Source organism: Acomys russatus, chromosome 8 (genome assembly GCF_903995435.1).
Source record: "Acomys russatus chromosome 8, mAcoRus1.1, whole genome shotgun sequence".
NCBI classification, from domain to species: domain Eukaryota; kingdom Metazoa; phylum Chordata; class Mammalia; order Rodentia; family Muridae; genus Acomys; species Acomys russatus.
The window spans coordinates 27,777,538-27,804,456 of NC_067144.1; the positions used below are offsets into that span (position 1 = coordinate 27,777,538).

Consider the following 26,919-nt stretch of genomic DNA (forward strand, 5'->3'; position numbering starts at 1 on the left):
GAGAGACGGTAGAGAATTTTGGGTACTCGGATGCTTTCATCCATGAGTTCAAAACGTTGGGAAGTATGCTGGGTCTTCTGGGAGAGCAGCAGGTGCTCTTGACAGCTCAGCCCTGTCCGGCACCCCCTTTCCTCGCCCCCTACTTCTCAGAAGGGATTCTATGTGAAAAACAGGTATCTTAACTACTTTTCTTGTCTTTGTAACAAAATGTCTGCCTAAAGCAACTTAAAACCTGAAGGGTTTGTTTTAAGTTCACAGTTTGAGGGCAGTTCATCCTGATGGGGGAGTGATGGCCACAGAAGTGATGGCCACAGAAGCGATGGCCACAGAAGCAATAGCCACAGAAGCGATGGCCACAGAAGCAATAGCCACAGAAGCGATGGACACAGAAGTGATGGCCACAGGAGCTCAAGGCAGCTGATCATATCATCTGCAGCCAGAAAGTAGAGTCCAGTGGTGAGTGATGTCAACACTGTGTGCTCAAATCACTTCTCTGATTTATTCAACTCAGTCTGGTTCCCAAGCCCACCATTGAGGCAGCTTTGTGCTATCTCAGTCCTATCAAGACAACCCCTCACAGGCATGCCTGGAGTCTAACCTAGTCAAGATAAACCATTAGAGCTGTGCCCAGAGGCCTGCCCCCCCCCCAAATTATTCTAGATCCTGTTAAACTGACGACATTAACCAGCACAGATAGTAACCACCTCATCCTCTTGGTCTTCCAATAAGACCATCAAGGCTTCATGTCAAGAAAACTTCACAGTATGTGAAGGTGTCCCACAGTGGTGAGTCCCATCCAAACTAAAACCGTTACTCTGGTGTTCTAGAAACCCTGGGATGCTTGCTAAGTTTGCCCGAATTCCTATGTGTTGATGACTGAGAGCACATAGCCTTGTTGACAACAGTGATTCAGTAGGGAGGAGACATTAAAGCTCAGCCCTGGTGTATATCTCGTCTCTTCCAAACAGCAAAAGCAAGCGAAGCAAAACCTCTGTTTCTCTGCCGTGTGGAATTACGGTGAGCCAGGCTTGGCCAGCTTCTGGCTGAGAGAACCATCTTTGCTCCGTGTTCTTTCTCCCTCTTGCCAGGACATGAATCGCCACAGGTAACTTGACACTTGTCTGTTTTACTAGGACCTTTTTGGGCACCTGAGAAGTTGAGGTTCCCTTGCTACAGGCAGAGCCTCCAGCTTGCCTGTTAGCGGGAGCCCTGGCTGATGGTAAGGAGTGGTAACAGCCACCCCAAAGGAGAACTGAAGCTTCCTTTCCTTTGAGACCCAGGGCAGAGACTGCTGTGCTATTTATAACCAGACTCTCTGCTAAGCCCCAACTTGGAAAGCATTAACATTTTTCAGTTGGAATTAAGAGAAGAGTGCAGTGGAGCCTAGGGATTGGAGAGGTGATAATCTTAGGTATTGCCTCTGAAGGTCAAGAGGCCTCCTAGCCCTAGGGGCTCCTGCAGCTGAGGGCAGGAAATAAGAGCGGTGACTGCGGTGGAGGGTCAGAGAACCAGGACACCCGAAGGCTATGCTACTGTCCTGCAACCCAGGGATGTTACGAGGTGGGGTCCTGACGACCAGCTTTGTGCTGACAACCTTCCCGGGCCTTTACTGTTTTGTGAGCCTTGTGCAATGCCGTGGCGCTACGCAGAGAATCAGAGCTTTGGCGGCTTGACTAGGGTGACGCAGGCAGCAGGCTGGCAGACTAAAGGTCTGACTCTGTGATCTGTCTTAGACGTCACTGTTTGCTTCTATGAGGGTGTCTCTCTTTTTTTTTCTTCCTTTTTTTTATTATTAATTTCTTCAAATTACATCTCAGTTGTTAGCCCATCCCTTGTATTCTCCCATTCCTCCCTCACTCCCGCTTCCCCCCCCCATTCCCCTCCCCTATGTCTGTGACTGAGGGAGACCCTCTCTTAGCTGCTGCCTTCCTCCCTCTCTCCCCGCCCTCCACAGTTTCAGACAGAGTGTTTGTCTCTCGGAATGAGAAATGCTTGGGTATTATTTGGTTTGCTGACGCATGCATTTTGCAACCCGGCAGAACATTCCACAGGGGGGCCCGGAGTTACCACGGAAGCAGCTGCAACTGTTTTCATCTCCAGTTGCTGGCTCAGGGATTGCCTTTAGTCATGGAAAGTCCCTTCCCCATATAGACACCAGTTTTCCAACGGCTTCTCTTGCTGCTAAAATAAAACCAGGCGAATCTCCCAGGCATCCAGCGTGAACAGGTGCAGCTGCCTCCCCTGTGCTTGTCAGAGGTGCGAAGAGCTCGTATTTTACGGGGCACAGTCTTGCTCCTCTGGCTGTTGCAGCTCTGTTCTGCTCCAACTGAGAAACTCTCTACTTCTGAGACTCCTCAGCCAAGCGCCTCCACACTTCACTCTCTCTCTGTTACCTGCCCGCTGCCCTTAGCCTTTACAGTTAGCCTTGCCTCTACTTTCAAGCAGCAAAGTGCGCGAACTTTGCATAGACGTTGTTTTAGAAGCCAATGGTGCTTTCTAGGCTCCTTCCATGGTCCTCCTCTACCCCGGGCCCTCATATCAATGCCCCAGAAAAAGCACACAACCTCCAACCACCAGATCTGTGCTGTAGAAAGAGGCAGCAACATGTGACTTGGAAGTTCTGTTTTTAAAAGCAGGTTTGATCTGGAGTTTCTTAGTCTTGCTCCAAAGAACAAAAATGACTGGGACATATGATATTACAGTACAAGGCACAACAGAACACAGGGCCACAGCGGCACAATTGCCCCCCCCTGGCCCCCCCCCCCATAGGGCCCTTTTCTGGTTTCCTGCTTTCGCTGATTCCCTATCCCCAAACAAACTTCCAAACCAGATAAGTGTGCCTTTATGTTTATTCGTTCAGGCCACAAGACTGTTGGGATGAACTCTGCTGTACACATTTTCCTTATTGGATCCACTTAGGATGGGAAACCAGGAGAGCTGCTTTGCAAGAATCAGCTCAAGTCAGCCGTAAGCGATCAGATTTGAACTGTTTTCTTTTTTCCTTTTTTGTTCTGTTTTGAGGCAGGGTCTCACTGTGCAGCCCTAACTGGCCTGGAGCTCACTTTATAGACCAGATTGGCCTTGAACTCCTAGGCCCAGCTGCCTCTGCCTGTGCTGGAATTAAGGTGTGAGCCACACAACTCACTTGTTTGGAACTTTCTTTTAAAAAAAAAAAAAAGATGTTTGAATAAGACAGTCGTCTAATTGATAGGCTACATGTGACCCACAGAAGCCGACAAGTTTGGACATAATGAAGGAGAACAGAAAATGTATTGGCAACATGAGACCATTTTGGAAAGACTACACGAGAGATTATTCATGGAACGTATCTTTGCATTTTTAAAACCAGGAGTAGCTTGCTGTTCAAACTTCCAAAGCACATATGTGAACAGTATACAGACATCTGAAAGAAAGAATAGTAATTAAAAAAAAAAAAAAAAAAAAAAAAGAAAGAAAAATGCCTGATCCATTTCCTTAATAAATGTTCAGGAAAGCTCAGGCGAGGAGTGACTTCAATCTCACAAGCAAATAGGCACGTGTGCACACACTTGTATGTCTGTTTTCTGATGGCATCATACCCTACACTACCAGGAAGCCTGACCAAAACAGGGCTTCTCACAGGGTTTGCCAGATGGTGTGAGAGAAGAAAACTGGAGCTCTGAGCTTTTTTACATCTTCCCGGGGACGCGAGTGGGAGTGGGATGCAGTAAGAGGAGACTGGATTAGCTATGATCTCTGCAACTCAACGTGGTGGATTAGCTATGATCTCTGCAACTCAACGTGGTGGATTAGCTATGATCTCTGCAACTCAACGTGGTGGATTAGCTATGATCTCTGCAACTCAAGGTGGTGGTGAGGTGCCTGGGTGTCTGTCCCGAGTTACTGCTGAGAGCTTCAGGCAGGGAGAATGGAACCCTGATCTACACAAGTAACAAGTGAGGGGCTCCATTGAAGAGGAGCCCAGGGTAACATTGCGCCAAACATTTATTCCTCCCCCCCCCAAAGGCTGTATGGGCACAGACTGAGCTGTGTGCCTTGGAACCACCAAACACTTTTGCTTTGTTGAATTTGCTCCAGGATCCAGAGTCATTAAGGTGAATGCTGCCTGCCTGCTGTTCAGCCACTTAGCTCTGCCCATCACATCTCCTGCTGTAGAAAGAGTTTTCACCCTTTCTCACTCATCGTGAAGCTGTTAGAAGTCCGTGGAGAAAGAGCGGCCTTCTAAGAAGGCAGGATCAGAGTTCCAAGTCAACATCCAATGGTAAGATGAAGACACTAAGAGACAGGTAATCACCCAGGCCTTGGGCTCAGCAATGGTGATCTGTTCAGAAGCACATGTGTCAAAGTCCCATCCTGAGCATTTCTAGTGGCGCCAGGAACCAAGGGGATTATTCAGTAGTCCCTCTGAAGTCACGGGAATGTCTGTCCAAGTTGGGTGGGGACTTGGTCTCACTTCTGCTCCAGATTCTGAGGAATCAGGCTCTCGGAGGACCTGGGGAGAATGACATGTTGCTTTGGCCTTCTGTAGCCTCAGGTGTCTCAGAAGTGTGGCAGTGGCCACACCAAAGGTTCTAGGTGGGAGGTACAAGTGGCTGGTTTCTCTTGCCAATCTCAGTGCGGCTGGGAGGGGCCAGGTTGTAAACTGGCCCACTGCAGCTTGTGCCTAGATTGAACTCTAAGTTGCAGACAGAGGTTTCTGAGCCCCCCGGCTTTGTCTCTCTGCACAACAGGGCTCCCCTTCTACCATCCTTCTTGAGGTTCAGCTCACCCCAAGCTCTTCCTGTGTGAATGCAAACGTTGTTGACTCCACTGAGGCGAGTGGAGCGTCTGGCAGTGGGCATGCTGCTGCAGTCACCATATTGTCCACGAGACAGCACCAAGGTGGATCATTTCCTCTCCCTGCTGCGACGCTGGAGGCTCAGAAGACAGGGATCTGGTCTCTGCGAACCACATCCAGGTCGTCATCTAGAGTCAACAACACCTGAAGCGAGAGGGTTAGTGATGGGAAGGGAGCGTAAGTCCTGGCCACAGTTAGTCCCTGCTTTCTCCTCATGACTCCCATGGACCCAAAAACCGACATCTCCCCTCACTTGTTTTCATAGTTTTGGCAGTGATCCGTAATGTCTTGCTTTTTAACTCATTTATCAATTTACTTAAAACTCAGGAAGGAAGTTCTCATGTGCTATTCTTGATGCTAGAGACATGGCTGTGGCTGAAAGCAGCACCCACACTCTGCCCAGGAGCTCACATTCATGAAAGGCTCTTAAACAGGAAGAAGGTGCCAGGTGTGGTGGCGCATGCCTTTAATCCCAGCACGGGGAGGCAAAGGCAGGTGAATCACTGTGAGTTCGAGGCTAGCCTGGTCTACAAAGCGAGTTCAGGACAGCCAAGGCTACACAGGGAAACCCTGTCTCAAAAAACCCAATCCCCCCCAAAAGAAGAAGGCACAGACTGAAGTGACACCCACCTACAGACCCTGTAAGGATGTGAGTGGTGATCTCTGCATAGGCATTATGGTTGGGTAGCTCGGGGTCCCTGTGGGAGTGGGGAGCGGTGTCTCTGACTCTTTTGCTGGTGCTTGGGACCCCTTTCCTCTGACTAGGTCACCTATCCAGCCTTGGTATGAGGGTCTGTGCCTAGTCTTACTGTAACTTGTTATTACATGTTTGGTTGACATCCCTGGGAGGCCTGCTCTGTTGTAAAGGGAAACAGGGGAGGAATGGATCTGGGGAAGAGGAAGGGGAAGGATGGGTGGACTGGGAGGACTGGGAGAACTGGAGGACTGGGAGGACTGGAGGACTGGAGGAAGGAGAAACTGCAGTCAGGATGTAATGTATGTAGAAAATAAAAAATAAAATAAAAAAAGAAAGTAGAACGGAGGGAAGAAAGGAAGAAAGAAAGGAGCCATGGCTGCTCCACTTCAACTACTTCCCCACACAGAACTTTGTTATCTTTTGTCTCCCTATCACAGAAGTTCAAGGATCACAGAGATTGGGTGAACTTCCCATAGTGGCCACTAGGGGGAATCCCTGCTCTACTTGTGATTGCATGGTTGGCCTCAGAGGGCTTGAAGCCCTCTGCACTGACAACCCCAGTTACCACCCCAGCCTGTGTTCAGGCACCACTGTCATGTATTGGGGGGGGGGTACTAAGTGCCGAAGATGGTGATCATATGTAAGGGTAAGTACTCATGGAGTCTGCGAAGGGGCACAAGCAAACCACAGGGACCCTAGATTAGGAACTTGCTGCTTAGGTGGCCTCTTTGAGCTTCTCTAGGAACCTAATTTTTACAAAACACACAGTGAGACTGAAGGAAGGGCAGGAAGAGAGTTCATCATGAGACGTAGTAAGCACATGGGTGAGAATTTGTGAATGCCCTAAGTGGTTCCCGGGGGAGATTCTGAACATTTGAGTCCAATAACCAATTCTGTCCCAGGGCACTGTGCAACCTGGTGTTGTCACTCTGCATGCACAGACATTGAAAAGTAGAGGAAAATGAAGGTTATGGTCATACAGAAGTTACAGAAAAAAAAAAAAAAAAAAAAAAAAAAAGGAAGGAAAAAAAAGAGCGTGTGGGGAGGCGGAGATGGTCAGCATGTTGAATCGCAACGGAGAACTGCAGAGAGTGGAGAATAAAGAGAGATGTGAGGAAGGCAGCTGGAAGAGACAGCCGACTTACCAGGAACGAGAAAAACAGGGCGGTAGCAGAAAGGAAGTGCCAGATGTCGTGGTCATCGAAGAACTCCAGCAGGATGCACTCTCGGTTCTTCTCCCGAGACTCGGCTGGGGTTCTCTGGAGGAAGGAAGAGGAGGCAGGCAGATGTAGGCAAGAGTCCCATGGTTTCAACTACTTTTGAGGAAGCCACAACAATGCTTCCAAGCACTCTGAAGGTCAGCTTTCGAGACTTGTGTACTCAGTAGTTCACAGCAACGCTATTTTTAATAACTCCAGAGTGGAGACAACTCACATGTCCATCAAGAGATAAATGGACTGGTAACATGTGCCCTGTCCCACAGCAGAAAGCTGTTCAGTGATTAGGAGACATGCTGATGCAGGGGCATTGCATTACACAGAAACCATTACAGTGTCTACTGCATGGATGAAGCTGGACTCAAAGGCCACATCATGGTGTGTGCACCTACTTCTAGGACAGCGGTTCTCACTGTGTGTCGAGACTCCTTTGAGGGGTCACATATCAGATAGCTTGCTTATCAGATGTTTACATTACAAATTATAGCAGAATTCCTGTTACAGTGTAGCAAGAAAATAACTTTATGGTTGGGGCGGTGGTCACCACAACATAAAGAACCGTATTAAAGGGCTGCAGCATTAGGAAGGTTGAGAACCACAGCCCTAGGAAATGCCTGGGCTGGTAACTCTCCAGGCACAGGAAGTGGGTTAATGACCACCAAGTACTACTAAGTCAAGGAGAAACAGAATGGCTGCCTGTGAGGTTTGTTCCTGGGGTTGCACGGATGTTCCAGAAGCAAATGTGCTGATGCTGGGGTGGAGAGCTGAGACTTCACATGTGTGCCTCAGACACAGCACCACTCTCTGAAGTCTCGGCTTTCCAGTCTACGAGATGGATATAGTGCCCTGCCACACCCCTGCATTTATTGATGGATGCTGACTGTGATGAGAAAGATGGCAACAATGTACTAATCAAGCATTAAACATTTTCTGAGAACACACCATAAGAGAATAGGGAAGGTCACATCTGTAATAGCTACAGGCCTTTCAAGGCCATGCCGTACTACCCTGGCAATGCTGACCACCTGTCATTTGCCTTCCATGTAAGTGTGGCTGCTAAGCCTTCCGGAGAAGCTGTAAATTTAGATGATGGGGAAAACATAAGACATAAGACGCAACAAATGCAGGAGAGGGATGTAGGTCCAAAAGGCAAGATGGAGCAAGAACTGTTAAACAAACAAACAGAACAAAACAAAACAAAAAGCATGCTTCTTACTTACCTCCCAGCTGCTGAGGTTCTGGAAGAAAAAGTACAGGGCCGCGGCCCACAGCACCGCAGTGGCCACGATGCAGAAGAACGGCAGCAGGAGGACCTTCTCGGAGCTGCGAAGCTGTGGAGAGATGCAAAGCCATTGAGGCCGGAGCCTCTGCTGTGGGCGGGCCTCTGGTGCAGCCAGTGCCTCCTCTGTGCTCACCTTCATGATGATGTAGAAAGCCAGGTAAAGCAGCAGGTTGCAGATGAAGATGCCCAACATGTAAGATGCAAAGTCCCCGGGCCGGTAGATCAATCCAAAGAGGGCACTGTGGATGCGGGATAGGGTGTTGACAGCAGGAAAAGGGCACATCACCGGTGTGCCGTTAACTACTGCTGGGGAGTTCACTATTTAGAGACCCTTTACAGTACAGGCACGCAGTATTTGATGACAGGAACACATCCTGAGAAATACACAGTAGCTGAGTTTGGCATTGTGTGAGCATCTAGGATGTACTTACACAAGCCAAGATGACCACCATGTCACTAGCCCGTGTCATTGTTTGAGACCATGTGGTCCTCTGCTAATTGAAGTGTCTCTAGAAGGTGGGTAACAGCGACACAACTTGATGAGTGATGTAATTTTTAATTTATTATATCTTTGCCAGAACATTCATTTCTAGTGACTTCCCAAAGTTCTTGTAAGTGGACATACTGTGAAGAGCCATCTTTCCTCTATGGGTGAAATAGTTTTCCCAGAACCTTTCAGTTTTCTTGGAAAAGGTCTTTTTTTTTTTTTTTTTTTTTTTTTTCCGAGACAGGGTTTCTCTGTGTAACCTTGGCCATCCAAGACTCACTTTGTAGACCAGGCTGGCCTCGAACTCACAGCGATCCGCCTGCCTCTGCCTCCCGAGTGCTGGGATTAAAGGCGTGCGCCACCACGCCCGGCAAACCTTTCAGTTTTTCATGATTACAAACAGCACTGTTGTGAATAAAAGAGCGCTTGAGATGTACTGCCTTTAATTTCATTTAAGATTATGAGTCCGTCAGAGTAGATTACTGCAAGTAAGGTTACCTCAGCGATCGGCTTGTCAGGCCTTATGAGCTATGCTAGCTGTCCACATTTAATTTAGCACTGCCGTTTACTCTGAGAGGTAACTTTATTTCAAATTTCTATTCAGTAAAACAAAATATTTGTAACTCTTTCCTCCCTAAAACATGGTTTCTCTGTGTGTCCCTGGTTGTCCTGGAACTTGCTCTGTAGACCAGGGTACCCTCTGACTCCCAAGTGCTGGGATGAAAAGGCCTCTGTGGCCACACTGAGCTCTAACTGTTCTTTGTTTCCTTACTTGAAGTTTTTGCTTTGTCTTAAATAAATATATTTTTAAAACCTACATTGTGTTGGCTGGTGTACCCCTTTAATCTCAGCCCTTTGGAAGTGGAAGCAGGAGGATTTCCACAAGTGTTGGGTTATCCTGGGCTACATAATGAGGACCAGACAAGCCAGGATTGGATGGCAAGACCCTGCCTCAAAAACAAACAAACAAACAAACAAACACCCCAGCACAACACAAAAGAACTATGACAAACAAAAAGTGAAAATTGACAAGTGAAATTTTATTAAACTAAAAGGCCTCTGCACAGCAAACAGTTCACAGCTGACAAAAACCAGAGAAGAGGGTTATCAACAATTCTGGATTCATTATGTTTTGGTTAATATCTTTACTAGCTAGGTTTTTGTTGTTGTTGTTTTGCTTTTTGTCATCTTGACGTAACACAGGGTCATCTGGGAAGAGGAATCTCAACTGGGAAAAGCCTCCTGGGGTTGGCCTGTGGACTCGTCTGTAGGGCATTTTCTTGATCAGTCATTGATGTGGGAGGCCCAGCCCACTGTGGGTTCTGTCACCCCTGGGCAGATGGTCCTGGGTGTATAAGAAAGCAGACTGGACCGCACGCCTTTAATCCCAGCACTCAGGAGGCAGAGGCAGGCGGATTGCTGTGAGTTCAAGGCCAGCCTGGTCTACAAAGTGAGTCAAGGACAGCCAAGGCTACACACAGAAACCCTGTCTTGAAAAACAACAACAACAACAAAAAGCAGACTGAATGAGCCACTAAACAGTGCTCCTCTACTTGGTTGCTTCAGTTCCTGCCTTTAGTTCCTGTTGTGACTTCCCTTCATGACGGACTACAACTGTAAGGTGAAAGAAACCCTCTCCTGCTTTTTGTCATTGAGTTTATCACATCAACGAAAACTAAACAATATACAAAACACAAAGAATTCAAAACACAGTAACACAGAAAACAAACACTACAATTTAAGAATAGGCAGATGAGGGATGGGGATGGCCCAGAGGACAAAGCACGTGCCGTGTAAGCATAAGGACCTGAGTGCTGAGCCTCCGGCATGGCAGAGCACTTCAGGAACCCCAGGACAGAGACAGGTGGACCCTGGCACCTCGCTGGCCAGGATGTCTAGTCTAAATACTAAGCCTCAAGTTCAGTGTGAGGGGCTAGAGAGATGGCTCAGAGGTTAAGAACACCGACTGCTCTTCCAAAGGTCATGAGTTCAATTCCCAGCAACCACATGGTGGCTCACAACCATCTATAATGAGATCTGGTGCCCACTTGTGTTGTACAAGTGGATATGCAGGCAGAACACTGTATATATAATAAATAAATCTTAAAAAAAAAAGTTTAGTGTGAGACCCTTTCCTGAAAAATAAGTGGAGAACACGAGAGAAACACACCTAACGTCAGCCTCTGACTTCTATAAGGTGCTCCCTGGTGTATGTACATGCACACACATGCACACACATTCACATACGCAGCAGACGCTCTGACTAGGTTCTTTGCAAAAGAATGTATGCACACGGCCAATGTATGGCAGGATCACTGAGCCCGTTGGCTGTCAGTGAAATGAAAAGTCAAACGTGAGTGAGGAACACTAATGACTAGAAGGTGGGGAGTGGAGGGGTGGCTAAGAGTTGGTCGTGTGTGCTAACACATGTACTGAGGTATCACACTAAACTACATCCATGTGTGTGTATGTGTATACATATATGTATATATGTATGTACATATCTATATATAATCACATGTTTATAAAAGTTTTAACATGATGAAATCTACATTGACATAGTGTTTTGTTAGGATTTTTGTTGTCTCCATTCTGTCTGACTTCACTGTACCGTGGAATGAACCATTTGTATTTTATTCTGAGAAAGAATCTTGATTAGACATCCAGGCTGCCATTGAACTTGGGATCCTCCTGCCTTAGTATTCCAAGTAGCCGGGATACAGTCTGGACCAATACATTTGCTTTCATCCACTTCATTCTGACTCAGTGGTTTATACTTCTAACTCTGTATCAGTGCTTGCCTCATTCTGTTTTAGTGTGTTTAAAAAAATATTAGATTGACCTATTGGGCTAGCCTATGCCAATCCATATGGCAGTCACACATGACTATCTAAATTTAAATGAATTAAAACTGAATAAAAATTTAAAAGCCACCTCCTCAGACACACTGGCTGCGTTTCAACCTCACAATGTCCACATGTTAATAGTTCCTATTAGGACTGTGCAGTACTGAGCATTTACATAATTCTAGAAAGTTCTATTAGATAATGTTGGAATAGTTCGGCACTTCCTTCCTCCTGTTAACCTTGCTTTTCAGAGACTGTTGAAACTTTTGCCTAAGCACATACATTTTGTAATAAAAGCCTATTATCTCAGTTCTAGCTCTAATATTAAAATCACTCATTAACAGGAGAACAGTTATCTATCTTCAGCCTAGACCTTGACATTTCTCTTAACTTGGTTAAATTTTTTATGTGTCTTAATAAGGCAATTAAAATTTCAGAAGACAGGTTTCTCATGTCTCTCAAAATTTATTCCTTAAGCATATTAAGTGCAAAGCTGTTATTAATACCCTTGGATTTTATAGTCCAGCTGACCGTGTTCTAGATTATGTGTGAAAAGCCATCCTTCCAGATCTTGAAATCCTTGACTCCCTAAAAAAATGATGGATGGACCTTCTTCAGATTCATCAATTAGCAATTTGACATATGTACTGCTGTGCTCTTGCTCTCAGAAGTCTCTCCCCCCTTCTCTCTCTGTCTCTGTCTCTCTCTCTGTCTCTCTCTCTCTCTGTCTCTCTCTCTCTGTCTCTCTCTCTCTGTGTCTCTCTCTCTCTCTGTCTCTCTCTCTGTCTCTCTCTCTCTCTCTCTCTCTCTCTCTCTCTCTCTCTCTCTCTCTCTCTCTCTCTCTCTCTCTCTCTCTCTCTCTCTCTCTCTCTCTCTCTCTCTCTCTCTCACACACACACACACACACACACACACACACACACACACACACAGGTTTTCTTCCTCAGGACCATATGGGAATGATTCCTTTTTGGGGGAAGACACAAAGAATGATCACTAAGTAGATACTGACAATTGCAAATCTGGGATGTGTAGATACTGAAGATCTGCTGTAGATTGCTGCCACTATGAACACGTGTTTGCATGTATGTTCTGATTAAGACAATTAACCTTCTAATAAGAATGGACTTGGGCTGGTGTACAGCTCCGTGGAAGAGAACTTGGCTCAGCATGCTGGAGGCCTTGGGTTTCATCCACAGCACCAAAGAAAGTAAAGAACGGAGGGGAGCAAGTCATGGTAGCACACATCTAGAATTGCAGCAGTTGGGCAGTGCTGAAAGGCCAGCCTGGGCTATAGCAGACCCTGTCTGAGAGTGATTCTTTTAAAATAACATTCACGTTCAATCACTCTATGTCTATCCAGAACAACTGAGAGAGAGGCAGGCCCTCTGCCAGGGAAACATAGAATCGTGTGTCATCAAATCTCACACCTCCTCATTGGACCTGCTGCACTCCATAGCTGTGTGAGAAAGCAGAGGCCACACACCTTGTCTGCTCAGTGCATTGTGTCCTTATTATGTGCATCAGGAGCAGGGAGTCTTTTTTTCTATCAAATGTCACAGAGCTGGAGAAGCATATTAGCTGAGAGCCATGAATAAAAATGGCTGAGTGACTTGTTTCTGAGATATCAATAAAGTGTGTCCTGTGCGGGAGTGTGAATGGGTTGCATAAAATAATTTCATCCAGCAGAGACTATATTTGCATCTGTTATGGCTCTGGGTTATGCTCACTTGGGGGAACAAGGACAAGAGGGCGAAAGGGGACAAACTGCAGGAGAATGATGTGGCTGGACCAGAAAAAAGTGTGAGAGAGAAATAGCAAAGCATGAACCCTTGTGCGTGCGCATGCGTGTGCACACGTGCATGTACACACACACACACACACACACACACACACACACACACACACAGAGTAAGAAAGAAGTACTTGGCGGGCAGTGGTGGCGCACGCCTTTAATCCCAGCACTTGGTAGGCAGAGGCAGGCAGATCACTGTGAGTTTGAGGCCAGCCTGGTCTACAAAGCAAGTCTAGGACAGTCAAGGCTACACAGAGAAACCCTGTCTCGAAAAACCAAAAAAAAAAAAAAAAAAAAAAAAAGAAAAAAAGAAAAAGAAAAAAGAAAGAAAGAAGTACTTTATAAAAACTAATAACAGCTCCACAAGGAGACTATCCAGGCTGGAGAATCTGGACCCAGGGGGACCTGCACAAACTGATGCACCAGCCAAGGACACAGCAAGCAGAGGAGCTGGTCCCCTGATCAGATGTAGCCAATGGGCAGCTCAGTCTCCACAAGGGGAGGGAGGGGAGCAGGGGAACTGCCTCTGACAAGAACTCGGGTGCCCTCGATTTGATCACTGCCCCTGAGGAAGAGAGGCCCTATCCGAACCCAGAGGAAGGGGATGCAGCCTATCAGGATAAGACCTGATGGGCTGTGGTCAGATTGTGGGGGAGGAGGACCCCACCTGTCAGAGGTCATGGGGAGGGAGGATGGGAAAAGGAAGATAAGGGTGAGGGGATTACAATCGGGATGTAATGTGAATAAATAATAATAATAATAATAATAATAATAATAATAATAATAATAGTAATAAATTTTAAAAAGATGTATCTTCAAAAAAATAAAATAAAAACTAATATCTCCTCAATAGCCATTATGCAAAGTTCTACAAGATAATTTTAAATTGTGTTGTATTTTTTGCACTCATGGGTACAATCTCTTTCTTCCTTCTTTTTTCCCTCCTTCCCTTTTTTCTTTTTTTCCTTCCCTTTTTTATTCCTTTCTTTCTCTCAGTCACCCATCCACTCATCCATCCAATCACTTTGTCCACATAGGTATTTGTCTTGTTAGCAAATTCTATCAGTGCACCAACGTTTTAGAGGAGGCCCCTTCCAGTATACAAGAGCTTCCTAGTGCATTCATTTAGTTAAAATATTTTATCTACATATTTATTTGTGTATATGAGCATATCGTGGCACATGCATACACGTGTGTGTGTGTGTGTATGTATGTATGTGTGTAGGTCAGGGGACAACCAGTAAAGGGGGGGGGTCTCGCCTTCCACCATGTGGGTTCTAGGGATAGGACTCAAGCTGTCAGGCTTGATAGCATGTGTCTTTACCAACTGAGCCACTTTCCAGCCTCCTAGTGTTTGTTGTCGGAATGTTTCTTTGTTTTTTTCCAGGAGGAAGGATGCCTTTTTAATCAAGTCTCTGAGACAAGCAGTTTAACTGTCTCCTTAATTTCAGATTTTCTTGTAAAATGTCAAAAAACATTAAGCTGCACATTACAGGTATTAATAACAATAAAGCATTATTTCATGTAATTTCACTTACAAGGACCAGTTCACCAGATTTCCCACAATGAGCAACACCATCCTGTCCTGGAAAAGGGAAAAGAGAGTATTAGAGCCCAGGCTGCTTTGCTCACAGCTCACTGGAAGAAACAATGACTGGCCATGTTGAATGGCATTTCCGTGGGTCGCACTAACCCTCAGCCAGGCTGAGCAGCTAGGCCTGACTACAGACAGATGTAACTCAGCAGCTCTGTGCAAGCAAGTGTGCTCAGCAAAGCAGGGGGGTGGCTGTCCCCACAGGGGTGAGTGGAGCTGAGCACCTGGACCCACTGCTTTGTGTTCACTCTGGCCTCGACTGAACAATCAGGACTAAATGGAGGAGGTAATTTTTACTCCTAACCCACAATCTTAAGCCTGAAGTTCAGGAACGGGGCCTGGGAGATGCAGAGGACCATCTATATGGTTGAGCTCACTCTGAGTGAGGTTTATTCTTCATCTGTTCCTGCCCCTTTGCTGCTACTTAACACTTTCAGGAGCATGTACTTATAGTTTCATGTGTGTGGCCGCTTCTCTCCTACTTTACCAATTCTCTGCTCTCCTAAGTGATCTATCCAATATTTTTTTTAAAAGTCTTTTTCCCCCTTTAAATTCCTTAATCTCACCACTTATATTTTTGGTTGTGAACCTAGCCTTTAATGGCTGAGCCATCTCTCCAGCCCTAATCCCACCACTGAGGAGGCAGAGGCAAGTGGATCCCTGAGTTCAAGGCCAGCTTTGTCTACTTAGCAAGTACCAGGCCAGCTAGGCATACACCAGGAGACCCCATCTGAAAACAAAAGCACAAACAGCTTATTGACTGTCTGGACTAGTGAGCATCTAAAACACCAACGCCAAACGCTGGTGCAGACACGCAGCGGCCGCAACATTTTGTTCATTGAAACTAATATGTTTAGGAATACAAACGGCCTCTGCCACTTTGGGGAACAATTTGGTGTTTGATTTTGTTTCTTCCACAGAACTAAATACTGATTTGCCATGGTATCTATCTGGCAATTTCTCTCCATGGTATGTACCCGACTGAGCTGAAAATATAGGTCCAAGCAAAAGCCTGCCCATGCTTGCTAAATCAGTTTTTTTTTGTTTTTTTTTGTAATGATGTGAACCTGGAGGCAACAAAGCATCCTTTAGTAGGGTCACAGACAATATAGACCCTGCAGGAGTATTCAGAACTAAGAAGAAGTGAGCTGTTATGTCATGGAAACAACACAGAGGAAATGTAACCGCAGGTTACTAGGTAAAAAGGCAAGTCTGAGACAGCGCCACGTGACTCAAGTCTAGTCACATGACACACTGAAAAAAAGGCACCAGAAGAGGGTTGCCTTCTAGAGGCAGATCAGAGGTGGCCAAAGGAAGGAGAGGTGAGCAGGCAGAGTGTGAAGGAGTGTTAGGCTAGATGGTTCAGGGTGGTGTCATTTATGCTTTGAGAACTGCCATTAAATGTTTGTTGAAACCCAGACAAGGGACAAGGCAGGGCTCAGCCATGTGTGTGACCCACAGACTGGTGGCAGTACTGATGATGATGATGCTTTGTGCAGCAGCCTGACCAGAAGGCTGACAGCAGAGACAGCCGTGAGTGTGTGGGAGCCATGAGCATGTGCAGAATTTTGGACCTTTTCTGCCCAGTTTTGCTGTCAAGCTAGAATCGTTCTACACTTAAGACATTAATCACCCTACCTGGCTCGTAGCCCAGGCATGGACAACTTCCCAAATACTCACAGGTCCTGATGGGATAAAGAAAATCCCCCGCTTCAAGTCTCTAACTTTTCCTGCACATGCTTGTAAGGCTGAGATCTCGTATTCCTTGATGTGGAAATCCTTCTGGTTATAAGATTAATTGGGCTCTTACTGAATTCTAGCGTTTCAGGGCAGAAGACAGCATCAGATCTGAGCACAGAACTGTACAAACGCCAAGGCTGAGGCACAAAGGATGTAAGTGGCCCTTCACTTGGTTACGTCCTAAGGTGGATGGCCAGGAAACCAAGGCAGGGCTGGGACCCTAGTCTCTTAGGCTTATTATAGAAACGGGTCACATGAGGACTATAGGGGAGAATTTTAAAGATGTATTCCAACCATCACACAATAACCACAGATTAACAATGTTCCTGTTAGCAAAACATACAGAGGTGATCATGTGGGAAGTGAAAGTTCCCAGATGTGCTGGGTGGTTTGTTTTTTGTTTTGCTTTTTTTGTTGTTGTTGTTTCTTTGTCAACTTGACACAAGCATGAGTCGTCTGGAAAGTGGGAGCCTCAGTTGAGAAAATGCCTCCATAAATTAAAGTCTGTGGGGGCATTTTCTTGATTAATGATTGATGTGAGAAGGTGGGAAGACACAGAACCCTGTGGGTGGTGCCGCCCCTGGGCAGGAGGTCCTGGGCTGTATAAGAAACCAGGCTGAGCAAGGCATAAGGAACAAGCGAGTAGGCAGCACTCCTCCACAGTCTCTGTTTCAGTTCCTGCCTTGACTTCATTTAGTGACTGTGTTTCCTTGGGACTGTAAGCCAAATTAACCCTTTCTTCCACAAGCTGTTTTTGGTCTGAGTGCTCTATCTTAGCAACAGTAAGCAAACTAATATGCCAATGAGAGTGACCAAAGGACCAATCTGCTCAGAACCGTGCCAGTTCCCACCTACTGTCCTGGTAAAACTGTTTCATAGTGTGAATTTTCAGGGTGGGGAGTGCTGGAGAGATGGCTCAGAGGTTAAGAGCACTGGTTGATCTTCCAAAGGTCCTGAGTGCAATTCCCAGCAACCACATGGTGTCTCACACCTATCTCTAATGTGATCTGATGCCCTCTTCTGGCGTGCAGGTGTACATACAGGCAGAGCAATGTATACATAATAAAGAAATCTTTTAGAAAAATAGTGTGAGTTACCATCTTCACAAGAGCACCTCTTTGGATTATTTATAAAGATATCCTGCCTTGATTCTCCCCACAGTAATTATTACTATTTAGAGGTTTGGTGTGTTTCAGTTGACATGCCAACATGGCTGGGGTAAATTCCACATGGTCCCAGCCTTAGATGAAGAGCTACAGGTGGTCAATGGCTACTACTGGGAGAGGAAGAATCTGTCTCCTCCGGGGAGAAGCTCCCATAGAGGTTTTCCAATCCCAGGTGATCAGCCCTGGACACGTATACATATGGCAACACTAAATAGACTTGGAAGGTTACATATACATGTATATGTCTATGTAGATCTATACATATACACGCAACAATAATCACTGGAGAGTCATGAGTTTGGGAAGAGAGAAGAGTCGAGAGTAATGTAGATACAGTGCTCATTGACAATGTTCTCAAAAAAGGAAATAAAACTAAAATGTATATAGCAGTTGAAAAGGAGTGTGTGTATGTGTGTGTGTGTCCTTTAGCTTCTTTATATGCTAGCTAATATTTTGTTTATAAAAACGGGGCCACTATAGCTCGCCTTTTTAAAAGAGTAAGCGACAGGATTCTTTCCCCAGGAAAGGGAGGGCAGCCACCTCAGGCCATCTAGTCCTTTGGATTTTTGGAGGTCTGAGTCACTGCCCCAAGGCCTGGCCCTCCCACTGCTCCTCCATTTTCTGGGAGATGGCCAAGGAACACAGGAGCATGCACATACCATATACAGAGGTCTGCTGCACTGCTGGACGCAGTCTGTGTAGAACACCATAGCAGCCCGCCGGAAGATTGCCAGATCTGTGTTGACACAATCACACGATGAAAACACACAGAAAAAATACACATAGTAGGAAGTGACCTGAGACTGGGGGGCCAGGAGGGTGTCATCTGCACTCCATTAAAAGCCATTAGAATGCTTTGCACCTAACAGGTGAGTAATAACTATATGATCTCAACCTGAGGCTCTCAACCTGTGTGTCGTGACCTCTTTGGGGGGCAGGGGAGTCAAACGACCCTTTCTCAGGGGTCTCCTAAGACTTTCAGAAAACACAGACATTTACATTACAGTTTATAACAGTAGCAAAATTACAGTTATGAAGTAGCAATGAAAATAACTTCACAGTCGGGGGTCACCACAACATGAGGAACTGTATTAAAGGGTCTCAGCCTTAGGAAGGTTGAGAGCCACTGATCTGGAAAATCATGTCGTTTTGGAGGGCACACCATGCATATGAATCACAGTGCAGAAAGGCTGCCAAGGGACATGAATGGCAGGCAGCTGTAACCGTCCAGTTCAATTCAGCTAAGCTACCATTGTTTACAGGTCACTCTGGTGGGGTTTCTTATCCTCAGAGATGTAATGGGATCCTCAAATCTACCTAGAATTGCTGCTCTCCATAGTGGGGGGTGGGCGAGGATCTTAGTTTATAAAGGCATTTATGAGTTACATTTATGAGTGCATGTATGAGTTAGTAAGTTCTGAACAAAGAGGTCCTGGGCTGCACTAAGAACGTTTAGAAAGAGTAGCAGTATGGAAACAGAGTCCAAAATTATTAAGGATCGACGGTTCAGATGGGTCGAGAAAGACAGGAAAGGGTGTCTTAAATGTAGTCCCCAATAAGACATGTTTGGAATGGAACACGCTCAGCGTCAGAGTTCTAGCTGCTACATTCAGAGTCAAGATCAAAGGAGAGCTGTCTTCCCGTGAGCTCTTCATGTCTTGACATCAAAAGCAAGACTGAGTGTCCCCCGAGCCAAGACTGTTGAGAGTGGACCTCTAGCTCCCCTGAGGGGCTCTTCCCCCCACCCCTTGCTTCAGGGCCAGCCTGGGGGTGAACTTAACCAGGAGGAAAGAGCCTGGCCCAGAAGCGATGCACCCCAGCATGGGTTGCCATGCAGCCTGGCTCCTGAGCCTTTCTCTGGATTCTTCTCCCATGAGGCCTGCCTGACCTACGAGGGCAAGCAGTGGGCAGAGCTGGCAGACAGCCAGGCGGCCCCTACAAAGGACTGAGGAACATTTACCTGTGTCAGACACATCTGAATCAGTGGGAAGCAGAGAAGAAAGAAGAGAGAGAAATGATCTGTAAGAAGGAAGCCAAACAGTTAAGCCACCTACTCACTAGTTTGTTTTTCTTTACACGGTGGCTTTACTTTGTATTCGTGAAAGTGCTGTTTGCTCGCCCCTAGCCCCCCATGAAGGCTATGGACTCTGACTGTCTCAGGCACTCAGAAAACTTCTCTCCTTCCAAAATAAACCATGGCTCCTTTCTATTCCTTCCTACTTTTAGCCAACAATTGCTGCCGTGAAGCCATTTGGTCTTGTGAACTCTCCATGAGGTCTAATTTGTAGGGTCTGAGACAAGGAACACAGTAGCAACCTGGGCAAGTGGTTCTGTGGTTTTCTGTTCACTCACAACATGCTCTGTGTTGCCGCCACTGTCTTTTCTGTGCTCTCCTGAGGACTGCAGAGAAAGGAGTGTGTAGTGAGACATCAAAGGTGTCGGGAAAATGTGTGGAGAGTTAGGGATGGCTGAACCACTGTCTCTTAATGGAACTTCCAGCCTTCGACCAACTTTAAACACAATCATTGGCACAAGGAAACAGTTGTTAGGTTGAAGATCCTCAACCCGCCAGTCAGGGCACAGGTCACCTCCCTCCACAGCCTGTCAGGACAGAATGCATAAGCCAGCCTGCTGTGGTGCAGTCTCTGCCTTGCAGTTGCAAGCCCAGCCTCACCTGTAACACCCGGGTCCAACTTAAACTTTACTTTTATCTAGTGCCTTCCTGGCTTGTAACTCCTGACGTGCAGGCCAGCTCACATGGCATGATCTACTACTCCCTGCTCCCCAAGGCTGTAAGCACAAGAAACTCCCTTTGTTCTCAGGACCCTGTCTTGTCCATCAGGGAGAACTCTCTCTTAATGAAGTTCTTGGGGTCTCTCTCTCCCTTCAGGGTAGCCATCCTGCTAAAGCTGGTGGAAGGGCAACGCCCCTTAGCCATCTTTTATTTCTAACAGCAGGCTTTGACTCTGCTACAACAACAAGCACATGGGGACAGTTCCCTGGGTACAGAACTTAAAACTAAACTCTGTCTTTCAGTCGCCCTTCCCTCTTGTCATGCCCTCTCTCCTGCACCATTTGCAGAGGACCTCCCTCTGTGAACTTTTCTAGCAATCAAAGCTCCTTTCAGAGGGATTTACTCTCCAGGACAATTTTAGCGACCACTTCATCTCTGCCCTTCTAGAATGAAGGACAGTGAGTGAGGGCTTCAGTGCTTAGTCCCATGTTGCCTGGAGACCCCTTCGTCATCTCTCTCCAGGGATGCCGCATGAATCATCACTCTGGGAATAAATCCTCATCAATCTTTGTATGTAACAACACTTTCCCATTGTGACCCTCAGAGAAATGATCCCTTGAGCAAAAGATGTTTATTACATGAGCCTGTGTTATATTCCTATGTGCACGTATTTCCCACTGGCATTCCAGGACGATGGCGGGTGGGGGTTGTTCCCACCACTTAATTCTGTGTTCAGGAATCTGGGAGAAAGCAGAGCAAGCCCGGATTAGTTTCCTTTTGGCAATTTGTATAATCTTATAGATTTTGGTCTGGAATATGGAGCATGATAAGAAAACCTTACCAAATATCCCTTGGAAGTACATTACCTAAGGAAGAGTACAACTTCTATGACCAAGGGGGAAAGCTAAGTTATGAAGGGTGTGTGTGTGTGTGTGTGTGTGTGTGTGTGTGTGTGTGTGTGTGTGTGTGTGTGTGTACTTAAAACAGGACCTCACTTTGTGGCCAAGGTGGCCTTGAACTCACTGTTCTCCATCTTTGACCTTTCAAGTGCTGAGATAACAGATTGAGACGACATTGTATTTGATCTTCTAGCCTTTCAGACACTTGTTTACACCGGATTGCTCTGGACAAGGGAGGGCCCTTAGTTCCGAGGTCCTTCATTGCCCCTTGAGTGAAGAATCTATAAAGTAAAGGAACCTTCCACTTCTAGATCTCATTATGGGTTACTGGACCTTGATGTTCCCTCCCCCAGTATTCCTGGACCTGCACTCAGAGGCAGCAGAGCCTCCTCCTGAGGTCGGAGAGCAGCGTTAATGCATGCTTTCAGAGACATAGCATCACCAAGCCATTACTACTTGTGTGGCATATGAGCGGGCACTGGATGTTGAATGTCCTTATGTCTCTATGAGATCTCCTGAGGCACAGCACAGAGCCAGAGATCTCCTGAGGCACAGCACAGAGCCAGAGATAGGAAGAGCAGATACATTCTAGAGTGTTCTTCTGAGGGACCAAGAATTCTAAAGTTCAACCTGACCCTTCTAGGCTGTAAAGAAAATCTATTTACTTATTTTTTCCCTCCCTCCTCTTTTCTCCCTTCCCCCATTCCTCCCCCCCCTCTCTTCATTTCTTTCTTTTGCTAGGGATCAGATCCAGACTCCTGTACAGCCTAAGGTCATGCTTTACCACCGAATTCTACTTCTAGTTCAACCTTCTCTCCCTATGTCCCCCCACATTTTCTTCCCTTCTTCCCTCCATCTCTCCTTCCATTCCCCATTCCTCCCCTTTTCTTCTTCTTTTTTATTTTTAGTATCCTTTAGTCTGCTTTATAACACGAAATTCTCACATATTTTGTTTGTGGGTTTTTATTTGTAACTTCCCCTGGGCTCTGCCAATATTAGGGGTAGGTCTATGTTTACAAATAACGATTTATCTTGAAATGTACAAATGAGTGTTTAAGTAGGACTTCCTATATGCTAAAGTCATTTTAAAAATACTCTAAAACATCTTGAACCTCCTCCAGTATATGATGGCTGACTGACAGTGGATGACAAGCTAATTTCCATACACCACTCAGTCCACAGTGTCAGAAGTAATTTAGTAAAGAAAGCTAGTCTCTCAAGTTTCAGTCCCTGTATCTGGAAATAGTGTATGACTCATTCTTGACAACTGTTCAGCATTAGAAAAATGCTCCTTTGTAAATGCTGCTAATGGAAAGAGGTTCCTCTGTGAAGGGCTTGTGGTATAGTGAGCATACTGTTTCCTAAGCACCTCCCCCACTTTCTTTTTTTTTTTTTTAAAGATTTATTTATTTATTTATTTATTTATTTATTTATTTATTATACAGTAGTTCCCAAATGTTTGCCTGCATGCCAGAAGAGGGCACCAGATCTCATTATAGATGGTTATGAGCTACCAGGTAGTTACTGGGAATTGCACAGACAGTGTTTTTAACCTCTAAGCCATCTCTCCAGCCCCCCTCCCTACTTTTGAAACAAGTCTTTCTATGTAGTCCTGGCTGTCCTGGAACTTGTTATGTAGACCAGACTGACTTCACCAAGATCTACCTGCCTCTGACTCCCAAATGCTGGGATTACAGTCTTGTGCCACCATGCCTGACCTAATGCCCTCTGAACTTTTGGTTTGCAACCAGCAGGTGGAGGCGTGCCTCAACTCTTCTCAGCTGAAGCCAGAAATAGTGGCTTACTGAAATCCTATAAGGAAGAAGACATTCTTAGAGACTATCGAACATGATAGGGAGTTCAGAGCCCCTGCTCATGAATGACCAGCAGCATTGTCACTGAGAATGAGTGATGACTCTGTGCTTGCTTCCCCAGGGAAGTTAGTGCATGTGTTTACTCACCTATCTTGAAGCGGCCCATGTAGTAGATTTGGGTGCTGAGGGCCAGAGAAGCAAGAATATGGATTGCCGAGAAGATGACCCAGAACCACACATCATTTTTTCCGAACACCTGGGGATAAAGATGAGGGTTAGTGTAATCTGAGAGTTTCCCCAGAGAACTCCATAGAATCATTGTCTTTTATTGCAGCTTATGGTAGAAAACAAAACAAAACAAAAACTAGCCACCATTAAAGACCATGGTGTCAAATCACCTTCTAAATATGTACGCTTGTACCCACAGATGAGTGCTGTTCTCAACTGTAGCCAGAAGTGCTTCTCTCTTTCTCTTTCTTTCTTTCTTTCTTTCTTTCTTTCTTTCTTTCTTTCTTTCTTTCTCTTTCTTTCTTTCTTTCTTTCTTTCTTTCTTTCTTTCTTTCTTTCTTTCTTTCTTTCTCAGTGGGCTGCAGCTAAGGCAGAGACTCATGACTGGTCAAAATACTGAGAACGTATTCAGTCTAAATGGGACATTCTTATCAGCCACCGCTAAGACTCACGAAAATGGGAGGAAGCAAGGAAATAAGAGCTGGAGGATGGTGAGGCATGCTGGGAAGCCTTGTGATAGCAGTTGTACTCACAAACTCACTGAAGTGCTGGCTACCTGCACAAGACCTATGTAAGATCAAGCCAGTCAACATGCCAGTGAGCACGGGGAGGAGCTCATAAACGGGGAAGAGCTCGTAAGGCCTCACGCCTAACTGAGAGGCTATTGGCGGTTGACAGCTGATGGGGGAGGGAGCGCCATTTTTGGAGGTGGTGTGTGGTTATTGGTAGGTTGTTCATACTCATAGGTGTGGTGTGTGTGTGTGTGTGTGTGTGTATAAATTTTTAAAATAAATTGTTTATTTTTATTTTATGTGCATTGATGTTTTGCCTGCATGTATGTCTGTGAAAGGGTGTCAGATCTTGGAGTTACAGACAGTTGTGAGTTGCTACATGGGTGTTGGGAATTGACCCGGGGTCCTTTGGGAGAGCAGTCAGTGCTCTTAACTTCTGAGCCAACTCTGTAGCCTCCCACATGGCTGGTCTTATACCCATTCTCATGCATGCAGCGCTAAGTAGACTCAGTAGGCTGGAGAAACATAAAAATGAAGACACAAAGGTTTGGAGGGGAATGTGTTGGGGGTTGGGGGTTGGGGGTGGCTTGAGGGGGTGGGAGGAGGAAGTTGGGGTGGATGTGTTTGAGATATGTTATACACAGGTACAAAATTGTCAAAGAATAAATAAACATGGTTTTAAAAGCCACTTAGCCCTGTGTGCATTTTGCTTCTTTAACCTCAAAACTCACAGGCATCTTTAAAAAATAATGGTTATCTAGCTAAATGAAAACAGGAGGGAGAAGAGATGGACCGGTTAATAGAACCACAGTGGAGGGGCAGTCAGTCTAGAGCTGGGGAGAGAATGCTCCTCAAGTAACTGAAGGCAGCCAGCAACTACTGTCCATTTAAAAACTGTTTCTCTCAGGTTGGTTTCTTCAATCAGCTTTGATGTATGTATTCCAGTTTTGTCATGACCCTGGATTCATCTGAATATAACAGCCACCCTCAGCTAGTTTTTACAGATGCTTAGAAACCATCAGCTGAGCCAGGCATGGTGGTGCAGGCCTGTAGTCCCAGCACTTGGGAGGCAAAGGCAGGTGGATCCCTATGAGTTCGAGGCCAGCCTGGTCTACAAAGGGAGTCCAGGACAGCCAAGGCTACACAGAGAAACCCTGAATTGAAAAACCAAACAAACAAAAGCCCTCAAAACATCAGCTAAGTAATCAAGCCAGGGAGCCATGAACGGTCCCAAACCCATGCACCCAAGGTCTGAGAAGACACAAACAACCACGGCACTACCCCCCCCCCCCGACTTCTGTCCCCAGGAGACACTTTTCAGAGCCAGGCTGAAGGCATGGAGAGGGACCCACCACTCCGAGGACGGTGAGAGTGATGACCACAGCAAAGGAGGCGTAGGCAGAGTAGGCACTGGCGTTGATGTCTGGGTGGCGGGTCTGGTAGAGCTTCAGCATGCACAGGCCAGCGATCATGTACATGAAGGAAGTGTCTGGAGACCCAAGTCAAGAAGTTCAGTGGGTGACTGGAAATGACACTCTTAGCTTTGCTTCTGCTTCTGACTACGCCCAGGCCTCAGTTAGCGGAATATTTGCTGATGTTAGAAGTCTAACATAATAGCACCAATAACCCCAACCTCTAGGTCAATGGTTCTCAACCCGTGGGTCGCGACCCCCCCAAAGACCATCAGAAAACACGGGTATTTATATTATGATTCACAACAATAGCAAAGTTACAGGTATAAAATAATAACAAAAATAATTTTATGGTTGGGGGGGGGGGTTACCACAACATGAGGGACTGTATTAAAGGGTTGTAGCTTTAGGAAAGTTGAGAACCACTGCTCTAGGAAGATCCTGTATCCTCTGTTTCTAACCTGTCTCACTCCACCAAATGTATTTTGGTTCACAAAGAAAGAACATCTAATGGGGTAAGTAAACAGCTACCTCACTTGAAAGGGTATGTGCATTCTAAACTTTCTATTTGACAACAGAGACAAAAAACAAAAAAACAAAACCAAAACAAACAAACACAAACCCAACCAACCAACCAACCAACCAACCAAACCTCGCAAAACTTTAATTGAATGTCAGGTGAAAGCTGTTTTCAGCACCCTGAAATGTGGCCACACCCACTGCTAGATCTCTATGCACAGCATAATAGCCTACGGATGGAAACCAGCTACCCATGAAACGCAGCTCAGCTACTCTACAGTTACAGAGACAGGAAGCAACACAACAACGAGATGCTGGTGCTACTCAAAGCTTCAGCAAAACATTTAAATGCCTGATGGTGGCAAATGCCAATGCCGATGCTGAAAATAACGCGCTGGCGCAGCTGGCTCAGGTGGAAACACTCTGTGGAGAACTTTAAACAGAAGATACACAACCCAGGCAGCTAAGTCCTATGTGTTGTGTGTGTGTGTATGTGATGGTGGTGCATACTTTTAATCCCAGTACTGGGGAGGCAGAGGCTGGCAGATTTCTGTGAGTTCGAGGCCAGCCTGGCCTGCAGAGTTAGTTCCAAGACAGTCAGAGCTACACAGTGAAACCCTTCCTTGTAAAACCAAAGCAAACCGGCCAGGCTGTGGTGGCACACGCCTTTAATCCCAGCACTGGGGAGGCAGAGGCAGGAGGATCTCTGTGAGTTCGAGGCCAGCCTGGTCTACAAAGCGAGTCCAGGACAGTCAAGGCTACACAGAGAAACCCTGTCTTAGAAAAACAAAGCAAAACAAACAAAAAAAAAAACCCCAAAATAAAAAAACAACCAAATGAAACCAAACCAAACAAGACAAATTATTATCTTTGAGTGTGAATGGCAGTATACAGCTCTCATTTTCCTCACTTTGATCTTATTAATGCAGTGTCTCTTTGAGGTGGGTTTCACCATACGTAGACTAGATTAGAGATCTACTTGCTTCAGCATCCCAGGCCTGCTAGGTGTACAGGCAGAGACTATCAGCCTCCTTCTTCACTCTTAACAACGTCTTAATACTAACTTTGCATCTACCATCTTTTGGATCCATAACTGCACATCCTTCCAGCCTCTCGGCTTCAGAAAAGCTAACGCTGATC

At 46.0% G+C, this 26,919-nt stretch overlaps 1 protein-coding gene across 1 annotated transcript in view; it reads right to left on the reverse strand.

Annotated features, from left to right (window-relative positions):
* Positions 1–3,994: 3,994 nt before the first annotated feature.
* Positions 3,995–26,919, reverse strand: part of Sidt1 (SID1 transmembrane family member 1) — a 96,266-nt gene continuing 73,341 nt past the window's right edge. Inside the window, exons 18-25 of the mRNA XM_051149975.1 lie at positions 25,201–25,337; positions 23,256–23,364; positions 18,321–18,397; positions 14,700–14,746; positions 8,167–8,272; positions 7,972–8,082; positions 6,680–6,793; positions 3,995–4,981 (exon numbers count right to left, since the gene is read on the reverse strand). Of these exons, the coding sequence (XP_051005932.1) occupies positions 4,919–4,981; positions 6,680–6,793; positions 7,972–8,082; positions 8,167–8,272; positions 14,700–14,746; positions 18,321–18,397; positions 23,256–23,364; positions 25,201–25,337 (764 nt within the window). The 3' untranslated portion in view covers positions 3,995–4,918. The remainder of the gene's footprint in view (positions 4,982–6,679; positions 6,794–7,971; positions 8,083–8,166; positions 8,273–14,699; positions 14,747–18,320; positions 18,398–23,255; positions 23,365–25,200; positions 25,338–26,919) is intronic.